This window comes from Oreochromis niloticus, linkage group LG6, assembly GCF_001858045.2.
Source record: "Oreochromis niloticus isolate F11D_XX linkage group LG6, O_niloticus_UMD_NMBU, whole genome shotgun sequence".
NCBI lineage: Eukaryota > Metazoa > Chordata > Actinopteri > Cichliformes > Cichlidae > Oreochromis > Oreochromis niloticus.
The window spans coordinates 8,702,817-8,724,172 of record NC_031971.2 but is presented as its reverse complement, the minus strand read 5'-3'; the positions used below and the strand labels follow the sequence as shown (position 1 = coordinate 8,724,172).

The following is a 21,356-nucleotide window of genomic DNA, read 5'->3' as shown; positions in this document are numbered from 1 at the left end:
CCGGGCTAACGTTGAACAGAGCAGTCGTGCAGCCTCGCTGAATCGTGGGAGAAATCCCACAAATGCAGTGAATCTCCGTCACTCGAATCTGTGGGCTTGATATTGCGTGATTTATGATCACGACCGATTGAACATGCCGTATGTAAAGTGTGTGCGTGACCCTCTGCAGTGCGAGCGTTTGTGTGCATGTGTCAAAGACGCTTTCGCACGCAGAGACACTTCACAGCTTTTCCTTTTGTATGATCACAAACTCACACTGCAAACTCGCATATGCTTTCCTCTCTCTCTCTCCCTCCACCAAAAACCGCTCTTCCTGCACACATCAAAGACACATTCATGCCAGTTTTCTATCCATCTCTGCTCCCAAACATGGCTGTATAGCGGGGTTTTTATTATCCCTTTGCAGCCAGTATTTTGAACACAGCAGTGCACCTCCCTAGATTTACAATCAAAAAAGTTAAAACTGACTTTTTTTTTCCTTGTTCTTTTTTTTTTAGTAGAATCCCAATAACCCCGGCTCTAAAATAAGCCGTGCTGATGCATCACATTGGTTTCCCCTTTGTGATGCAAGGATTTTGGATTTCGCTCCCCATCTACATCTACAAGACTAGTATGGAGAGCAGGAGGGTGATCGCTGAACTGCTCCCCCCACATAGACGTAAGTAAGAAATATGGGTTCATCAGCCTGCCACGGAGATAAACTTAGCTGTGCACCTGGCTGGACCGTGTGTGCCATGTGGAGCCTGTTGTGGCAGTTTGCTAAGTGGGCCAGGCTGCTCTCTGCTGGGACAATTAAAAAGCCATTCTGGCCACACCGGCCATGACGGACCATGAGGGCAGCCCCAAAACCGCGGACGAGGATGCTACATTTGGTAGACAAGCCATCCAAATCACTGCTCAGGAAGAAGCTGCATTCATTTCAGCACACAAAGAAGGAATGATGTCACACAGATAGATAGACAGATAGTGTGGGAATGGATGCAGAGTACATACAGAATAGTGTGGGCATGTGAGCCTATGTGTAGGCATGTGAGTGCAACTGCAGGACTGTGTGAATGTGTGTGTGGGCATGTAGGGATCGATCTGCTTGTGTGCCTGAGCGTGGTGTCGTTGGTGTATATATGTATATATACGTGTGTGTGACTTCTACAGCACAGCTCCAGCTCACCTTCCAAGCAGCAGGTCCTCCAGAGGCCCGAGTGCGTCATGACCTCCTCGTTCTTCTTGCTGGTCTCGTTCTCGTTGTTGCTCTTGATCTTACAGACGCCGCGCGAGTACAGCCAGTAGTCTGTCCCCACGGCGATGGTCATGAGGCTGAAGGCAGCGAAGGCCCCCACCGTGGTCAGCAGCATCTGAACCCCGCGGTCAAACACGCCCATGTTGCCGCATTCCACGAAAGGGGGGCCCCCTTTCCTCTTGATGTACAGGAAGTAAATATTTGTGAGTTTGCGTCGCCACGCCAGCTCGGAAAACGGGGGGTGGGCGGCGTCGGGCGGGCGACGGTGGCGGGGGGCGGCTGGGGGGCGGGGGAGTTCGGGGAGCTCGGGGGAAATCGTATGGTTGGTTTTTGGGGGGGTCTTCAAAAGGGTGAAAAAATGAAGGGAAGGGTGAAGCTCTGAGGTGGATTTGTGGCTGTTTGACCCAACAGAGCAAGGGGGGTGAGGGGGGGTCAAACAGACTTTGGCAATGACAGCGGAGCCCTCAGCTCTGAAGCTGTTCGAGTCCTCAAACGGCAGTAAGTTGCCCTGCTCTAGAAAAAAAAAAAAGTTGACCTAAAAACACAGGCTTCAAGCAGATCCCACAAGAGACCTGGTCTGGGATCTAGGCCTACTTTGTTGAGTTGGAAGGCCTCTAAACGTCAAACTCTGAAAAAGGCCCAGATCAGGAGAAGATGGAGGATTCTGCTCAGCTTCTCCGGGGCTGTTTTTAGACCTGATTTAGGCTTTCTGAGCCGACTCAAACAGTTACACGTATTACAATCCTCACAGCTTCAACGGTGATGTGATGTGCATGGGAGCGCTTGATTTTTTGTGAAAAATATATATATTTATATATATATTTTTTCCACTCACAGAGTCTGTCACACACAGCCTACACTGTCATTCTCCTGCTCTCTCGCAGACACACACACACAACACACTCGCTCGCAGACTTAAACTTTCACACACCTGTGCATGGACGAGCACCCGCATGCATGCAGGGTGAATTAATTCATACTGAAGAGGAATGAAGAAACATAGGGGGGTGGCTGGGTGAGGGTGGGTGGAGTGTTGTTAAGACTAACACAGTTGGCGGCCTGATTTCTTTAAAACACTCCCCGAAGAAGGCAAAGCACAGATCTCTAATTAACGATGACACAATTCAGTGATGGCTAGCTCAGTGTGAACCCAGGTGGATCAGTGAATCATGGAGGTACATGTCAAGCACTTCTGACAAATCAGGCTGAGCACATGTATTCTGATGGGAAACAGGCAAGACAGACAGGCAAGCAGGGCCCGGGATATGTTAGGGAAATTAGGACTAAATGTACCAAAAGGAATGAGAGGACAGACTCAAACCAGCAGAACCGAGCACTTCACCCACCCACCCCCACCACACACACACACACACACACACACACACACCTCCAAATCAAGGACAGAATGATAAATACTGCCAAATATCAGCCAGTGCCATGACTGCCATAAAAACCAGCCATTCCTTAGAAGAGAGGATGGAGAATTTAAAATCAAATAAATAAATAAACCAACCAGGGACGATCAACCCCCCTCCTCCTGCCCCCCTCTTTCTCCAAATAATAGGAATAAAAATCAAGCAAAGAAGAAGAAGAGGAACAACATCAAGTTGTGCAAATCAAACGACAGCCTGCTTAGTTTTCCTTTTTCCTAAAATTCTGGTCCCCAGTTTCCATATGTGGTCCCTAGACCTTTCTCCGGCAACAGTGGAATTCTGCTACAGGGGGACACGGGCAGCGGTACCGACGGCACACCGCGGAGAGAGGGGCGCATCCAGGCGGAGAGGCCGAGCATCACCGGTCACACAGCCGGTCGCAGGCAGGAGGAGGACAAGGAGGGATGAACGAAGCTTCCCGGAGCGTCAGAGCCTCTGCCTCCCGCATCCAAACGGTCCTTAAACGGTTATATCACGGTCAGCCGGAGAACAGCGAGGGCACACAGACACACACACACACACAGCCGTTTACTGTCATCACATGAAAAAAGATCGGAAATCATCAAAAAAAAGCAGCAATAATTTTATGGCAAGGCTGTCGGGCGTGAGGAGGTGGTGGGGGGTGGGCAGTGTGCGCAAAAAAGGAAGAGGCAAATTTCAAGCCGAGCAACACATCAATCCTCGGTTCCCTCGGTTTCCTTCTTCGCAGCGCCGAGATAGAAGTGGAGAGAGGAGAAGAAGAAGAGGAGGAGGAGGAGGGGGTGGATGATGGTTAGGAGCATAGGATGAAAAAAAATCGACACAACCAGAAAGCGAGAGAGAGGGGGGGATGTTCCGTGCGCAGCAGCAGCAGCACTTTACGCAAAAACAAGCGCACTGCAAAAAAAGGAAGAAAAAAACATGCCCTTTACCCACGTCAGTACATCCATCAGTTTATTATTTGTCTGAAGCAGTGAGAAAGCATGTGCATGTTCCATCAACTCGTTTCTAGAAAGCTTTTCTTTGCACTTCTCTAAGGTTGGGCAACTTTATTTGTAAAACGGCGACAGGCCAGCGCTTTACTGACGGTAAGAAACGGACATGACACTGAAAGTGTGCTAAGGAGCATGAGTTTAAAACAAAGGTCAGAAAAATTAGCTGGTGTAGGCTAAAACGATAAAAAGTAGATTTTAAAAAGTAGATATAGTCAGGTGTGGTAATAATGAAACATATTTGAGTTGTAAGTTGTAAATTTAATGAAGCAACATAATAATAATAATCATAATAATAATAATAATAATAATAATAATGATAATAATAATAACAATAATATTAATAATAATAATAATAATAATGCGCAATCTGGAGAAGCAGACAGTTTCTTCCCAGATACCAAAAAATAAAGCGTGAACTAGACACGCATGTAGAAGCCAAGTTACCAGCAGGGGGAGATATTTAAAGCTAAGAGTTCGGTTGTGAGCAAAAAAACAGACAAAGTACATCCCAGGATCCTTAATCGCTATAAACGATTAAGCTAGGTGGCTAATATGTATTTATATGTAATTACGTGTTCATCGTGTCTGTTTAAATCTTTCCGCGTGATTATTTTCATGTTGGTTTTAAATAAAATATCTCATGCTGTTACTGCAACTTCTGCATGCATGTCCATGTCACGCCGGCAGAGTGATGTCAGTTTGAAATAACTTATTACTGAAGTAAGATTTCTTTCCGTTTTGGCTGAAATCCCCCAAATATGTAAAGTCTTTGACTTCACTGATAGCAAGGACACTGTTAAAGTAACAAATGACAATGAATTACAAAAGCAGTCTGTAGCAGTGTGTTTTTTTAGCATACACTCGGGGTCAGATACAGCTTTCTGTTAATTCACAGAAAATGTCCTTTAAAAAAAAATTGTTACTGTTCTTTTTTTTTCTTTTTTTCAGCCATATTGTAAAAATGTGTTAAAATAAATTGAAAAAATGCATGCTCTCCTTCACGTTTTCTAAAGCCATCCAGTGGGCGTCCATTGAAGTCTTTGCCATGCTAATTCTGGTCCCCGGACCTCATGTTTGACACCCGTGGTTGAGTCGCATCACAGTGGCTCTATTTCATCAGGCAGCGTATATTTGTGTGTTTTTATTGTTTTTAATCCAAGTCCGTGTCCTTGCAGAACCAAAAGCCTCCAGTTACTGCAGAAGTGCTGCTGTGATGTGACCTCCACCTTCTAGCCTTTTCTCTGAGCAGGGGAAGTAAGAAAAAAAAATCTGACAGGGATCAATAAAGTGTCACATTATTATCATCATCAGTGCAGTATTATTATTATTATTTTCCAGTGAGCTGGTGTGCGCATTCATTTCCTGGGGAGAGGCAGATACGAGACACAAATGATGAAAGGGGCGAGCAGAGTGTGTAAAACACCTGAGCGAGCAGTTAAGAGCTTGGATGGTTTCTACAGAAATAGATTGGTTAGGTTGTAAAACTCACTGATCCATGGTCAGTATGTCTGACTCTATCATATGTTTCACATCCCCTCGCCTTGCAGAAACTACAGTGATTCTAATGCTGTCAGAGCCACTCGTATATACATCATGTTATATGTAGACGCACGTTTAAAATACCCTAACGTGAGTAGTTTTTCAACACAGCTAATGAAAGCTTTAAAGGCAAAATAGTTATGAGGAATTCCTGCAAATAGGTGGCTGAAGGCCACGTATAGCAAGTGGAAATACAGTGCAGTACGTGGAATCATAGTAAACATATCTAATGTTTTGCATCATTCCTGTTTGTTTTATATTATCCACCTAAATATGGAACGTTTCAATAGGAACATCTGTGGCTTCTGCTGCCTCATCGTGGTGCTGAAATGGACAGCTCCTCCAGTGACTCCACAAGCACGGCAACTGTCTCCCTCTTGTGATAGGCTGCACTGTATCCACATGGTATTTTCATGGGTACTGCTAGTAAATAGACACAGATTCATGTGAACACACACACAGACACACATACAAAGAAAAAAAACTGAGTGTTGCCTGGAGGCAGCAGGAGTTTTGTTCCTCTGAGGAGGCCAAGGAATGGATGCTTCTCTTCTTGGGCAGGATTTTCTTCAAAAGGCGATGTTTAATCTCAAAACTGATTAACTGATTAAAGTGAAGAGAATCCGTATCTTCGGATTCACTTGGATTTCATTGGATTGGACATTATTTCTCAATGCTAGATTGAAAAGGCATCGCACAGAACATCATGACCCACACTAAGATGAAGCTGATGATGTCAGCAGTATTGTTTTTTTCTAACTTTGGAAAGTTTATGAACTTAAGGGGTGCAATACACAGACACACATATCTGCTAATTACTGCCATATACGAAGCTAATAAAACAAAAGAATCTCACTTGCCAGAACTGGAAACACCAACTTTTGGGACAGGCTGTACCACACAGCAGCCCATAATATCAGATCGTTAAAATAAATAAAATGCTCCAAAAAGCACAGAGAGCACAAACACATTAGTGAGGTGGGGTTCATGGACTCTAATTTAGCAGAGTTGAGGCCCAGCAGACTTCTATTAGCTAAAAGCTGCCAGTGTCGAACACCTGCCAATCAATGCTATTATCCAGATGGATGAGTTAGAAAAACAAAAATAAAAACTCTCCCATTGTGCACTTTAATGAAGAGGAAAACTATCAATAAAGGCCAAATTAGTTTTTTGCACAAGGCTGTAAATATGCTTCTTTAATCATCTGATTTGGGGGATTTCAAAATGTTCATATTTGCAGCAGAACAACCATCATCTATCCATCCATTCATTTTCTGTTGCTTATTTAATTCAGGGTCACCAGGGTGGATGGAGCCTATCCCAGCTGCCGTAGGGTGAAAGGAGTGCACCCTAAATAGGTTGGCAGTCTGTCCCAGGGCTAACACACAGAGACTAGGGATGAGAATCAAGAACTGCTTCTTGCAGAAAACCAGTTCCCAGTAGTCCAGTTCTTTGGAATTGTTAGTCTACCTGCCTATCGATCCCGCTTATTGGTTCTTGCATTCGCCCTACAATCAGCGGATTTCAGTTCGCATGTCAGAGGAAAATAGTGACGCAGTCCAGAGCATGGATATGAACATTTATTTTTACTGCAAAAAAGGACAAGATAAATGGTAAAGTTGAAATCTGCATCCAGGATGGAAACAGCTGCAACATGTTGCTAACACAACTTTGGTTCTTTGCATGCATCTGCACAGACAGCATGCTAACACTAAGCTAGCCAACAACCCAGAGAGAAAGCTGAGTGCAGCAGCCAGACCCCAAACTTCGACAGATAACAAGCAGATGAACAGTCGGGCTGCAGCCCCCCTTTCTCTCTGTTCATGTCTCTAAAGCAGAATCACTGTGGGTATCGCTGTTTTGTGCTGGTTTTCATCTTTGCTTTGTGCGGTTAGCTTTGCATTCTACTCAGAGAAAGATCTTAGAGATGTGTGTCCTCATTAGGCATTTGTGTTGGTGTGTGGGGTTGTAGCCTCAGGTTTCTATTGTTAATTGGTGATTATGAGACAGTGTGCTTCAGATATTTTACAGAGTAACATGAGAGGAATGTAACGAGTATGTCATATACCAACTGCATGTCTTTGGCCAGTGGGAGGAAACCAGGGTACCCAAAGCGAACCCACGCAGACACACAAAATTTCCTCCACCATGAATCTTCAGGGGATGAGTTTCTACCCGTCAGCCATGTTTGTCAACATATTGATACCACAGGTGCATCTTCTTAAATTCTTGGATGAGCTCCAAGCTCAGTGATCTCAAGGTCAAGGTCAGAGGTCAAGTTTTCTGAAAATCAATAACTCCCGTAGGAAGTCACCGAAGATTTTTATACCATACTGTAGGTTTATCAAGGCATAATTTTACATAATTAACATGTTTAAAGTACATGAGAACTTACAGCTATATACATTATGTACATTATTAGGGGCGCAGAGTGACATGTTGGTCCTGACTAGCCCTCTACCTGTCTGCTAAAATGGACCTCAGGTAATGTTTAACTGAACCTCACAACCGTCTCCAGTGTTACCATAGTGATTTACTGCATATAATATGGCTTCCCATGTGGTTTATTGGAGAAACAAACTGATGCAAGAAGCCTGTTTCAACACACCCATGCAGTCAATGAATGCTGGTTTCTAACCAGAATTTTCTGAACTTTCAGATGGATACAGCTGAGCTATGTGGTGCAAAGGCCAGCTCACAGAGTGCCATATGCAACATTTCATGATTTGTACGTAAGACTTTTTATAGTGACCCTTCTATATGTAGAGTTATTTGCTGCAGCGTTAGCTAAAAGGACTGTAACCGGTTTAAAGCCTGAAAGAGGCATTTAAAAGATTAGTGTGAATGTATATATAGTGTAGCAAATGGTTCCACCTATATATACATTTCTACATATATCCAGCATGTTTCAGGTGATGCCAGAGACACACTACTGCAGAAGAAACTTGGAGCAATGGTCTTTGACACGGTTCCAGTATTTTGAAATTATAATAAGCTGCCTGTTGGGGATTCTCAAATTAAATGTCAAAACTTCAGACGCTGAAAGGCCATACACTGCAGCACTAGTCAGATCTGGATGTAATGAGGGAAGCTCTACCTTCTTGCTGATCCCCCTGCAGCTGCCTGCACCATTTGTGGGTGATGACATGCACAGTATGCTTCTTTTGTCTTTCTCCACAGACAGTCCATAGAGTATGTGCTCCTGTCAAAGTCTACAGCTTTAGTATGCATGCAACAGTGCCGGCGCCCCATGTTAGCTTATGTTCTACTCTGGAAATCCACTGCATTATTATACCTCTGATTTACTATGAAGTAAACAAACAACACGTTACATAGCTGTTTGAGAGCCTGGGTTGTTTTTTCACCTTTGCCTTTTACCAAAGCAAACCAGCTGCTGGTTTTAGCTTCATAATCTGTACAATCTACATATGAACGGTTTGAAGAAAAAAACAACAAATGACTGAACCGTTGGTATTACCAGGATTTCTGAACCGATTACTCACATAATCTGGTCTGATGTTCATCCAAGTTAGAGTTACAGACAAACATAATGTACCTGATTGTCTATGTGTCGGTACAAGTGACACAAATAGTTATACACCAACCAGGCATAACATTATGTGGCTGACAGGTGAAGTGAATAACACTGATTATCTCTTCATCATGGCACCTGTTAGCGGGTGGGATATATTAGGGAGTGAGAAATCATTTTCTCCTTAAAGTTGATGAGTTAGAAGCAGGAAAAATTATCAAACATAATGATTTGCACAAGTTTTACCTTGGCCAGATTGTGATGGTTAGATGACTGCGTCCAAAACTGCAGTTCTTGCGGGGTGTTCTCACTCTGCAGTGGTCAGTATCTATCAAAAGTGGTCCAAGAAAATAACTCCGACAAACCAGCGTAATGGTCGAGAATGGCCAAGGCTCACTGATGATGTGTGGAGTGAAGGCTGGCCCGTGTGGTCCAATCCAACAGATGAGCTTCTGTATGTGAAACTGCCAAAAAAAATCAATGCTGGTTCTGCTAAAACAGTGCCAGAATACAGTTTGTTATGGGGCTGCATAGCTACGATCGGTCAGGGTGCCCATGGTGACCCTTGACCACCTGAAACTGCTAACACACATCAGAACTAGATCAACGAGCAATGGAAGAAGGGGGCCTGGTCTGATGAATCACATCTTCTTTTAAATGAGCATTGCTTACCCGGGGAACACGTGGCACCAGGATGCACTATGGGAAGAAGGCAATCCAGCAGAAGCAGTGTGATGCTTCGGGCAATGTTCTGATAGGAAATCTGGGTGCTGACATCCATTCGGACGTTCCTTTGACACCAGCTACTTAAAAACTGTTACAGCATTGCTGTACATTTTCATGGAAACAGTATTCCCTTATGGCAGTGGCCTCTTTCAGTAGGATAATGCTCCCTGCCAAAAAGCAAACGTGGTTCAGGAATGGTTTGAGGAGCAGAACAACGAGTTTGAGGTGTTGACTCGGCCTACAACTTCCCCAGATCTCAATCCAGTCAAGCATCTGCAGGAAGTGCTGGACAGACCTTAGGCCTACCTCGCAACTTCCAATATTTAAAAGATCTGTTGCTAACATTTTGGTGCCAGGTATCACAGCACACCTTCAGGGATCTAATGGAATTCATACCTCAACAGGTCAGGGCTGTTTTGACGTCAAGCGGGACCAACACAATATTCAGCAGATGGTCATAATGTTATGACTGATCGGTGTAATCAATATCATATCGATACTGAACACACGGGATAATAACTGTTCAGGATCAGCTTCAACAGTGACAACCCCCATTAGGGTATTTCCTTGAGTAGCTTGTGTTTATTAATGGCGTTAGGTGCTTCCTAACTATCACATTCACATGTCAGTGGATGCAACTGTAAGGTTTAGTATCTTGCTTAAGGACTATTTGATATGCAGACTGGAGTAGTCATGGATCGAACCACAGAACTTTGCATTAGTAGATAACCAGCTCTACCTCCTGAGCTGCAGCTGCCCATCAGTAGTCTTGATTAAACAGCTGTCTCCAAGCCAGTGCATCTAAATGTGTCTATGGTAAAGACTCTGAGATTTCCAAACCACAACCGTTTTTCCTTTTTCCAAAAATTCTGTTGTTGATTTGCTTGTGTACTTTGTGTCACTGCATATTTGCATCAACCAGATTCTCCTAAGCTTCAGGTCATGGACTGCTGACCTGACATTCACCTGTAAAATGTCTGGATACGATCTTTAATTAACCGTTTCTATGACAATCTAGGCCCTGAGGTAACGAAGCAGCACCAAACCACAATGCTCCATGCTTCAAAGTGGTTTCCTTCACAGTGTCTTTAAAGTTACATCATCATTATTTTTTTCCCCTATTTTTAAACACAGTTTTTAGATTTTTTTTGGTGTAGATTTTTATGCTTTTGCAATTCTGTTACCACTGGGTTCTTTTTGCCTCTTCGAGGGTCTTATGCCGCTAGTGTGCTGTGATCTTTGATTCTCCATGTATGGATAGTAGCAGCAATATTGAGGGGCACTTCTAATTATCCACACTTCCAATATGACTGACTGAAAGTGGCTTTTGGAAAAGTCGTTAGCAAAACTTACTTTTTTTCAGCCTGCACTGTGACTTTTCTGTAAGTATTAAAGCCAACTCACATTTATCTGCAACTATGTCACAAAACACACTTTGATTAATTACTGCAGAAATTCTGATGTATGTTTTGATATAACTGACATTCTTAAATTGTATTAAGGAACAAAGCTGTGTACATTTAGGGGCATGGTTGCTTTGAGTGAAAGGTTGAGCTACAGCAATCCTGTTAATATGCAAATTTCTTCTTGCACTTGTACAAAACATAGTTCCTAAAATGTCAAACCACGCCTTTAACTACTAAATGTAAAAATTTAATTCATAGCAGGACTATAAGTGTTATGTGGTTATTAATATCTTGTTCTTTTCCACAGTGCGTCTTTTGTCATGACATGGCCGCCCCTCCCTGATCCTGGTCTGCTGGAGGTTTCTTCCTGTTTAAAGGGAGTTTTACTTTCTCACTGTTGCCAAGTACTTGCTCATAGGGGGTCATCTGATAGTTGGGGTTTTCTCTGTATTATTGCAGTGTCTTTACCTTGCCTTACAATATAACTACTGTTGTTGTGATTTGATGCTATAGAAATAAAACTGAATTGAACTGAAATTGCTCAGCATCAACGTAACATCAAACATACGTGGTATCTGGCTGTGACTGCGATTTAGTTTATTTCCATTCTTTAAATTATGTTACAACAATCACTGCAGTCTAATCTCTATTGGGTTAAAGTTAGCCTCGGAGGCCACTGTTAATAATATAATACTGTGCAAAAAAAATTGTGATTTGTTAAATTAAGGCATGTAACTTTCCTGACCCATTCAGAAAGAACAGCAAGGTATTATGGTATTGCACTTTCAATCATTCTGAAAGAATAGAATGAGCATTACCTCATTTGGTGACGCAAATCCTAATGCCTAATAACAGCTGGTACACTGACTGAATTACAATAAGAGTGACAAACAAAATTTGAGCGATCCAGAGCAACCCACAGAGTGACGAGTATGAACGGTTTCCAAATTAAAGACAAAAAATCTCCAAACAAGAGATAAGAGTGGGAGGAAGAAAGTGAGGGAAAGTGATACAGAGGGATAGAGACTAGAGGCACAGAGCGAGCAGTCTGCCATGTTGGCCGCCCTCCCTCCTCCTCCTCTGGGGTCTAGAGGACATGTTTAACATTCCACTCTACTCCTCCTCCTCTCCTCTCATCCAGCCACAGCCTCAAGTCCCTGCTGCACTCGGGTTACTGATGGCCAGAGACGAGAGGAGCGGCACAGAAAATCCCTTAATCATGACCAGCACGGCATTGTTACTGCATTGTTGTTGCTGCATCTCATGAACCCTCTCTGCACAGGCAACAGCCGACTCCAGTTTGGCATTTTCATCTTAAAAGACCTTTAGATCAAAGCTTGTTCTGTCAAGCAACGGATTCAATGCGGCACCAAATATCCAGCATAAATCTAAAGATTTGTCCCCAATAGGCTTTTGCCAGTTAATGAAGACTGTGTTTTGTGTACATGTGTGTGTCTTCCGATTCTGGAGATCAAAGTCTTAGTGTGTTTCCACATTGCGGTAGGGTCTAGACTGTGAACACGTCCACTTGTTTTTCTGGGCTTGGTCACAATTCTTTCACACGTTATTGCATTCATGCGCACCAAAATCTTGCAAGGTCTGCAGCCTAATCACAAAACATTAAGATCACAGTTACACATCTACATAATCGTGGCTGCATGACTGATCGCTAACCACGTCCCAATGTGTTTGCACTGGGACGTCTACTCTTAACCAGAGAAGTGACAACATCAGCGTTGCTATATTAACAGTTCTTTTAATCCAATATAAAGAAGTCAAACTAGAAATTGTATATAAAGTTTTCAGATGTATTTCTTTATCATTTCCAGAAGAGGGTGACTCCTTTGATTGCAAAATGAATTCAGATTCTCTGTGGGGAAAGTGACCCCATTGCTCACTTGATGTATGACCTCAGTAAACACTTTCCTGCTGACTTTATGATCTCAATCAATAGCAGATGGGTACAGAGGGATGCACACTGCATTTAAAGTGCTTTAATGTGACCCTGATTCCAAAACATTTGCTTTCTGTGTGAATTGTAGATAAAACCGTATCTGCAAATCATCTAAACTCTATTATTACTAAACTCTAAGAGTACTGGATTGTATAAAGTACAAGGAATTTCCAAGAAAGTTGATTCGGTTCATCTGGAAGTGTGTTTTTATGAGAGTGGAAAGTATAAAATAATAAGTTTCCTTTCTTGTTGATGCCAGGAAGGCTTAAAAAGAAGCTGGTTCAAGGACATCTTTTTTCACTTCTTTTAACAACACTGATTGGAAACTGAGGAAACCGTCCCTGTAGTTTTCCAAATGTTTCCCATTCTTCCCCGACAGGATTTCAGCTGAACCTCCGTTTTCATTACATAATGCAGCAAATGTCTTCAGTGGGTGACAGGTCTGACCTCCACGCAGGCCAGTTTAGCACCCAGACTCTTTTTCTGCTGAGCCATGATATCGGAGTACATGTAGATAACACGTGATGCAGCATTGTCTCGTTGAAATAAGCAAAACCTTCAGTGAAAAATACACCATACTTATATCAGCACATGTTGCTCCAACACTTGTATGTATATTAGTAATTATGGTGTCTTTGCAGGTGTGCGAGTGTTACCAATGATATGCTAGCTGATCACACAGGTCCCAGCTAAAGATGAATGCAATTGTACCAAAGTAATTTTCTAGATCATGTTAATGTGTTTCTTTCTTTCTTTTTATGGCACTTTTATGCTGCTTTCTTGGATGCAGTGACAAATTCACTGACAAAGATTTTTAAAAATATTTTTAAGCCCATAAAGTGATTTCGACTCTACAGAATCATATCTGATTATAATGCAGCGTCTCTACAGAGCCCAGGATTACAACTACTTGGTATTGGTTTTGGGACTTTTCCCTTGAGTTCTGACATTTCTCTAGATTTGCGTTTGTTTGTTTTTTTAAATGATATAAGTGCGATTGACAATGAAATCCACTAATTAGAATAAATTGTTGAACCCCTGGGCAGCAGCGTGGTATTTGAAGTTGCTGCCTTCAATACAAGAAGGTCCTGGATTCAAATCCACCAGTGGGCTGGGGCCTTTCTGTGTGGGGTTTGCATGCTCTTTGTGCCTCTGTGCATGGATTCCTCTCATAGACATGCATATAATTCACAATGATTATTCTAAATTGGCTGTAGGTGTGATTGTGTCAGTCTGAACTGTTGACCTGTTCAGACTGACACATTCTGCCTTTTGCCTTATAATGGTTAGTATAGGGCTCAGCCCTGCAATCCTGAACTAGAGAAACAATTAAGAATTTTTTTATTCTTTAAATTTCTTTATACTTTGCTTGGAAAATAGGAAATAGGTACACTTATAATCTTTAGGGGTGGGGGACTCCAGGCCTCAAGGGCCGGTGTCCTGCAGGTTTTAGATGTGTCCTTGATCCACTGCTGATTTAAATGGCTAAATTACGTCCTCAGCATGTCTTGAAGTTCTCCAGAGGCCTGGTAATGAACTAATCACTTGATTCAGGTGTGCTGACCCAGGGTGAGATCTAAAACCTGCTGCCTGTTGTCGCATCTCTATCAAGATTCTATGTCAGCAGTGTGTTTGGGATCATTGTCATGCTGAACAGTGAAGCCAGTGCCAATCGTATCCTCTCCTTTGCATAGTGGATCAAATTAGACGATACTTTTCTGTGTTCATAATCATCTTTGACAAGATCCCAACAGCGCTGACTGAAATGCAGCTCCAAACCATGACAGAGCCTCCATGATGTTTTATAGATGGCTGCAGAAGCACTGTTGTACCTCTCTCCTGACCTGCTCTGTACATATTGACAGCTAAACCAAAAATGTCAAATTTGGATTCATCACTCTGTGAGACTTGTTGCCACTGATTTTCATTCCAGGTCTTGGTGTAATTTTCTCCAGGTTTCTTAGAAAGCGCTTCTTCACAGCTTCTCTTCCACTGAGCCCGTTTCTGACGAGGCTTCAGTGAACAGTCGACGCAGATCTCAGGTGCTGTTTTAGGTCTTTGCTAGGTTTTTCCTTTTTCTTAAGAAGATGACTTTCAGATACTGTACTCAATCCATCAGTCCATTCTCTTCCACTTATCTGGAGCCTATCCTAGATACCACAGGGTGAGACGCAGAGTACATCTCGACATGTTTGCCAGTCAGTTTGCTCTCTGCTGTAAATACTGTTTTTTGACCGAGCACTTCTCTTGTTTTCTCAAATATCTTTAAGGACTCACTACATAACGTGCTGAAATGTGACAGGTTTTGACTGACAGCTCTTTCTTTTTCACAGTGTAGTGTGAAAATACTATTGTATGTCTGTCAAACTGCCACCGTTTGCATTTTTCATAGATTCACCTGAAGAAATGGGAAAAAAGTGAATCATTTTTGCGATATTTTGCTAATAATAAAGTTCCTAAAGATACAATTTCAAGTTGGTTATGTGTAAACAAATGTGAAAATGAGTGAAAAAGCAGCCAATGTCCAAATAAACCTTGTGAACAATCTTCAGAAAGCCTGGAGTGGCTGGCTCCTTGGAAGCAAAACAAAATCAAAGAGAAATTTGAACTTCTCGGAGTTTCAGCTTTTGATCAATTTGCTTAAATAAAAAGAAATTCAGTCTTTAAAACATCTGGATTTTAAATATTGAAATCCATTTTTCACATTTTCTCATAAAACCCACCAAATTTTTGATGAAATAAACTAATTTGTGTACAAGTATTTTTCAGAAATGTGCATCCATGTGCCTTATTTGTAAACACCAAATTGAGACTAATGCAGCCACCTTCTTTCCTCTCTTTCCATCTCACATTGCACTTTTTTCTCCTTTTTAACACACATTTTATACATTTCTTTTTGGCCACGTCCCCAAAGATTTCCGCTATCCCATCTCCTCCTTTTCTTTCCCCCTGCCCTTCACCTCTTTCCCTTCTGCCTCTCGTTGCCCAAGGCTGATCCAGGGTGTCCTGTTCCTCTCGTTCTCATCACAAGCTTCCAGTTTGCATGAATGACTCTGCGTTACCTGCTGCAACCTGGCCTACTTTGAAAGTTCCTCCTCTGCTCTGTTCCAGCGCCACGAGCAAAGTCACAGGCAGACAGAGGGAGGCGGTGGGCTGGTGAATTAGCAATGTGGAGGGAGGAAGAGAGCGAAGAAGAGAGGAAAAAGGAAATAAAATGACACAAAACCTGGGTGAACTTCTCCCCAGAGCTGATGTAAGGAGCTTCATGCAGCAGCGACGAAGATAAAAAAAGATGGAGGAAAGTTTTTCATCCACATCTGTTTGTCCATCTGTTCTTCTTTTTGACCTCTTCTTTGTGTTTTGGGGAATAAAAGGGGCATGACATTATTATTATTGTTATCCCACTCCTCTGCTTAGCTTTCTTCTCATTTACAGGGGAAACATTCAGAGTCCAATCTTTAAATAAACCATACTCTGTTTAATTTTCAGACATTCACACATTAGACCATCATTAAGATCACAGGAAGTCCTGCACGCTGAATTAAAAGGGGTTGAAAACTGTGTGGAATCTGCTGCAGATCCTCAAAGTTTGCCTGAATTTAGTATTTTAATCTCATCAGTGTTTTCTAACTGCAGTGATGTCAGAGTCGGTGTTAAATACAAACACAGGGTTGCACTCATGAACTGGGATCTCGGTCCTCAGAAGTAAAAATAAAGGAATCGTGAGAAGACGCTTTTTTTTCTCCCCTCAGTGTACAAACTGCACGCATGTTTATTTGTGCCTGAAATCTTCATGCATGAATTAGCAATTTAACTGGAGTGCTGCATTATGCAATCAACATTTTTACAGATGATGGGTGACTCATAACCTATAAAAAGCCTCGCATCCGCAGTCGGGGCTGTGGGTCAAAAAGCTAATCACCGGAGAACATGTATGCCATCCATCCTTAAGCCACGGGTGCTATTTGAATAATCAGATAAGTGCAGGGATGGGCGTGATGAAGGGAAAAAAGGGAGAGACGGGCTAATTGCTGTGGATCTTCAGTCCTCTGAGGTATTGTCTCGGCAGACCCTGCTGTTAGTGAGGTGAAACTTCTCTCTCCTCTCATCTCCTGGGTGAACCAAGAAGGTCCCAGGGTGGCTCTCTCTCTGCAGAAGTCATCATTAACGGGGGCAGAGGAGAACAGAAAGAGAGCATTTTGCCCCCTCTTTCTCTTTTCTTAATTTTCCACTCTTACTTCTGATTTCCTGTTGGAGTGTGTTTGTTTTTGCGGTGTGGTGGCGTGCTGGCGAGTCCTCGAGAGTGTGGATGATACTGACAAAACACCCGCTCGTCCAAGAACACGAGCCTACACGGAGATTACGACGCCTCATCCGCTGTCACCTGTTCATCCTTCGCTTTAATCACAGTTATTGTGCAGGAATGCGAGCGTTTAAAAAGAAAGAAAGAAAGAAAGAAAGAAAAAAGTCCGTCCTTTAAAGTTGCATAGCAGGTTATTTTGGGCTCCCTCGGTTCCATAAAATTCATTTTCAATTCATTTTCTGCATGAACAATGTTAGGTGACTAGCAGCTGGAGCGCATCCAAAGCTTGGCTGGGTACAAAGCTGTCCCCGCTGATTTATCAGCACAAATAATCAGCAGCTTTGCTAGAAAAATATCCAAGACACGGCTTTTGCAAAAGTACTAAGATGTGCACCGAGTACAAACATCAAAGAATCACAAGACTAAAAATTCCTTATTAATGGAGATATATGTATATGGCAATCATTAGCAACGTGCAACAGTGAAGTGTTTAGGAAACACTACATTTCCATGATTTGCAGTTTTTGGCGGGCTTTCTCTTTACAGCAAGTGCAAACATGCAACACAAACCTACAAGACGGGAATAAATATAGTGGGGACAAATGCATCTCAGATGTGTGGTGTTGTTTTTGTAGCGCGTGCCTGAATGCAAACCATTACAAATGATGGAAAAGACATAGTTTAAACCAAAATATATCTGTTTATTACTGCCATATGTGTGTATGTTATTGGTAGGGGGAGCACAGTGGTGTGGTTGTTAGCATTGTCGCCCCATAGCAAGAAGATCCTGGGGTTTGAATGCACCATCTGGCCCTTCTGTATGGAGTTTGCATGTTCTCCCTGTGTCTGCATGGGTTCTCTCTCTGAGTACTCTGACTTCCTCCCACAGTCCAAAGATATGCAATTAGTGGGGTTAGGTTAACTGGTGATTCTAAATTGGCCATAGATGGTTGAAGGTCTTTGTGCGTTAGTCGTCCAACAGACTAGCGACCTGTCCAGGGTGTACCCACCTCTCACCCTATGACAGCTGTAATAGGTTCCAGCCATCCTGAACTGGATAAGAAGATGGATGGATATAAAGATGGAGTTTTGAGTTTTGGCCTTTATTGATAGCTTTCCTCTTTATTACGATGCACAATGGGAGCGAACAAGACCCGTAACTGGAAAATCACATGAAATGGATGGATATTCTTGTCAGTATGTCAGCAGTTGGATTAAGTGGAAAGATGCAAAGACAGCCAGTGATGAAGGTTGAGCAACATGACTGATATCAGTTTAACTGACTGACTGACCAACTTTGGTCGATGCTGAATAAAGTTGTAAATATTACATTGTTCCTCATTATTCCACAATGCTGAGTGGATTTGTAGAGGTTTAAGGGGAGATGAAAGACAAGAGTGAGAAATCGCACCTTAGACAGCCCAGATTTGTCCACCTCGTGTGGTCTGCAATGAAACTGCAAAGACATGTTTCACTGATTTTGAAGCTGACATCGTAGCTGCATATAGAAACTGTCCTTTAGCTGAAGTCCACCTTCACCCACTTCTTCTTCATCCTCTCTCTGTTTCTTCTTCTGTCTCTCTCTGGAAGTTAAAGGGCCAGTGGAGGCTGATTAGAATGCAGAGGAGGAAGGCTCTGCTGCAAATTGAAAACATATTGATTCTCCTCATGCTTCCGGGGAGAGAGAGACAGAGGGAGAGAGACAGAGGGAGATGGGAGCAAAGGGAGAGAAAAGAAGGATAAAAGCTGGTGAAGAAACAGAGGGAGCAAGACATGCTCCCACACCACCCCCCACCCCACCATGCCTGTAGCAACTTGTGTGTCTGGTGTCTATCTCTCTCACACTCTCTCTCTGTTTCACACTCAAACAAATATGAACTGTTTTACATGGGCTACCAAGATAACATCTCACACAGGCTGAGGTCTCTGTCACTATGGCAATCAGGTCAGGGCAAGCAGTTGTACATGTCTGCATGTGTGTGTTTGCGGGTTTGTGTGTCTTCTACATGCGAGCGCACGCTGTCATGTCCAGCTGTGTTGGCGAGAGGCCGCGGGATGCCAATGAGAGAGGACAGCGCACAACACGTACAGATGTGCTGACTGCACAGTTTCTATGGGAACCAGCCCCCACCCACCCCCTCCCCTCCCCTTCCCACTACCACCAACATATCCCTCCTCCTTCCATCGCTCCTCATTGCTCCTGCAAAAGCTTGACAAGCTCCTCTAATGCCTCTCGCTTCGTCTTTATGCGAGTCCAAGCGTTCCTGGTGGAGCTCTCACATCAGCTACAGCTCAATCTGTCTCCCCCCATTCCCCCCCAAGTGTGCATGTCAAGTGCGTGTGCATGGGTAAGAGCTGTGGATATTCAGTGGACATGTGCGACAGGCTTGTCTTCTTCTTTAATCAAGAATGGGGGTGAAGGCAGGGGAAGTGTGAAGTAGGTGGTGAATATTATCAAAGAGATTGGCCCCTCTGTTGTCTGCACAGAAACAACACACAAGCACAAATAACACACACATGGAGCAAACACAATTTGTGTGCACAATCGCAGACATTGCTGGCACCCTGTTGACAGGGCTTGATTTATTGTGCGAGTGTGTGTGTGTTATAACTACCAGAGCTGATCATAAACAATACCGCTGTCTGCTGAATAAAAGCTGCCATCATATGGCTGCCTGCTGCCATTGCATGTCTGATCGTCTCACACAAGTCTAGATTTCTGAATATTTGCATGTGTGTGTGTTACATACACGAGCAGCTGCTTAGAGTTTCATGTTTCCATCTGATGTTTTAAAAAAAAAGACACAAATCATAAAAATTTGGAAATTTTACAGCAAAGTAAAATGAACTACACCTTCCAAAACAATTACATCTAAATTTAAGGTAATGACAAAACTGCACATAAAAATGACATATGCTTTATGTGTCATTAAAAAATAGAAATGTCAATGACTTAAACATGCTTTTTGCCAATTTCAGATAATCTGGCAGTTTTTGTTTGTTTGTTCGTTCGTTTGTTTGTTTTGCCAAATCCCTGTTTATGATAAGTTATTGAAGTTTAAGTCCAGGTAATTTTAAAAAAAAATAAAAAGTCCATATGTGACTGCCTTTGGCAGTTTCCTGATAGATTGACTTTTGTTGTGGGGCACTTCCTGTACTTTAGCGTTTTAGCATGATATGCATTTAAGCAAACAATGCAAAACCATGGAACTATAAAATGAGGTTAGTGTAAATTTAGCTCTATGAGGATTTTTGACAAATACACAATTTTTGCAGTCTTGAATCTGCACATTACCACAGTGGATTTTAAATGAAACAATCAATTGTAGATTGCAGACGTTCAGCATTAATTCAAGGGGTCTAACAAAAGTATTGCTTTAAGAGTTTAGGAATTACATCTACTTTTTGAAACCAGATTTCCAGAGGTTCAGAAGCAACTGGCCAAACTAACATTTTAAATGTGAATATTGTTTTTTTATACACAAATAAAAATCAATCAATCAATCAAACATCACCACATGCTGTGTTTCCTACCTTGTGATGCTCTGCCAGGCCCTCACATATTTGTGGGTCTCTCTGCTTCTCTTCTGTCTTCAGTGACTGTAACGCATACTCTGTTGGGTTGAGATCAAGTGACTGACTTTGTCAGTGAAGAATACTCAATTTCTTTGCCTTAAAAAAATCTTCTATTGCTTTTGCAGTATTCTTTTGGGTCATTATCCATTTGAACTGTGAAACAGCATCTACCAGAATCTGAGCAGCGTATGGCCCTGTACACTTCACAATTCATAAAGCTACTTCTGTGTGCAGTCACATCATCAATAAACACTATTATTTCATGAAACAAAAATTGAACAGCCATCATCTGACAGTTAAACTGCTTGCCATGCAACAGTCATGTGGATATAATCCATACATATTCAAGGTTAGGTACAACTATTATAAACTATTTGTTTTAGTTGTTGTTAAGTGTGTTTTCTGTCAAACGTAGGGGCTGTTGTGGCTCAGGTGGCTGAGCACGTGGCCTACCTATCAGAAGGTTTCTTCCAGTGCATTCACTGGTGTGAATGCCTTTGTGTGAGTGTTAGATAAAACCAGTGTGTGTGTAAATGATGAAATTAAACTTATAAGGTAGTATAAATTATAGAAAAGTAACTAATTAGAAATTATTAGTGTGCTCAGCTTGAGTAGAACGGTGCTATATAAGTACCTGCCCATTTAACTCACTTCTCTGTCTATGTTATTTATTTAT

General features: G+C 42.4%; 1 protein-coding gene and 1 long non-coding RNA gene across 3 annotated transcripts in view; both read right to left on the bottom strand.

The window, feature by feature from the left end:
- The window catches only part of cacng2b (calcium channel, voltage-dependent, gamma subunit 2b), a 64,011-nt gene extending 60,779 nt beyond the window's left edge, over nt 1-3,232 (bottom strand). The window contains exon 1 of the mRNA XM_003459342.5: nt 1,169-3,232. Within this exon, the coding sequence (XP_003459390.1) occupies nt 1,169-1,379 (211 nt within the window). The 5' untranslated portion in view covers nt 1,380-3,232. The remainder of the gene's footprint in view (nt 1-1,168) is intronic.
- Nucleotides 3,233-3,748: 516 nt separating this feature from the next.
- Nucleotides 3,749-8,918, bottom strand: LOC109202570 (uncharacterized). 2 transcript variants are annotated; one of them, XR_002062493.2, is made up of 3 exons: nt 8,687-8,918; nt 5,451-5,606; nt 3,749-4,885 (listed from the first exon to the last, which is right to left on the bottom strand). It is a non-coding gene; the product is annotated as an uncharacterized LOC109202570 (long non-coding RNA). The 2 variants fall into 2 exon arrangements; XR_003220558.1 differs by having other exon boundaries at nt 5,451-5,603.
- Between the last annotated feature and the right edge of the window lie 12,438 nt (nt 8,919-21,356).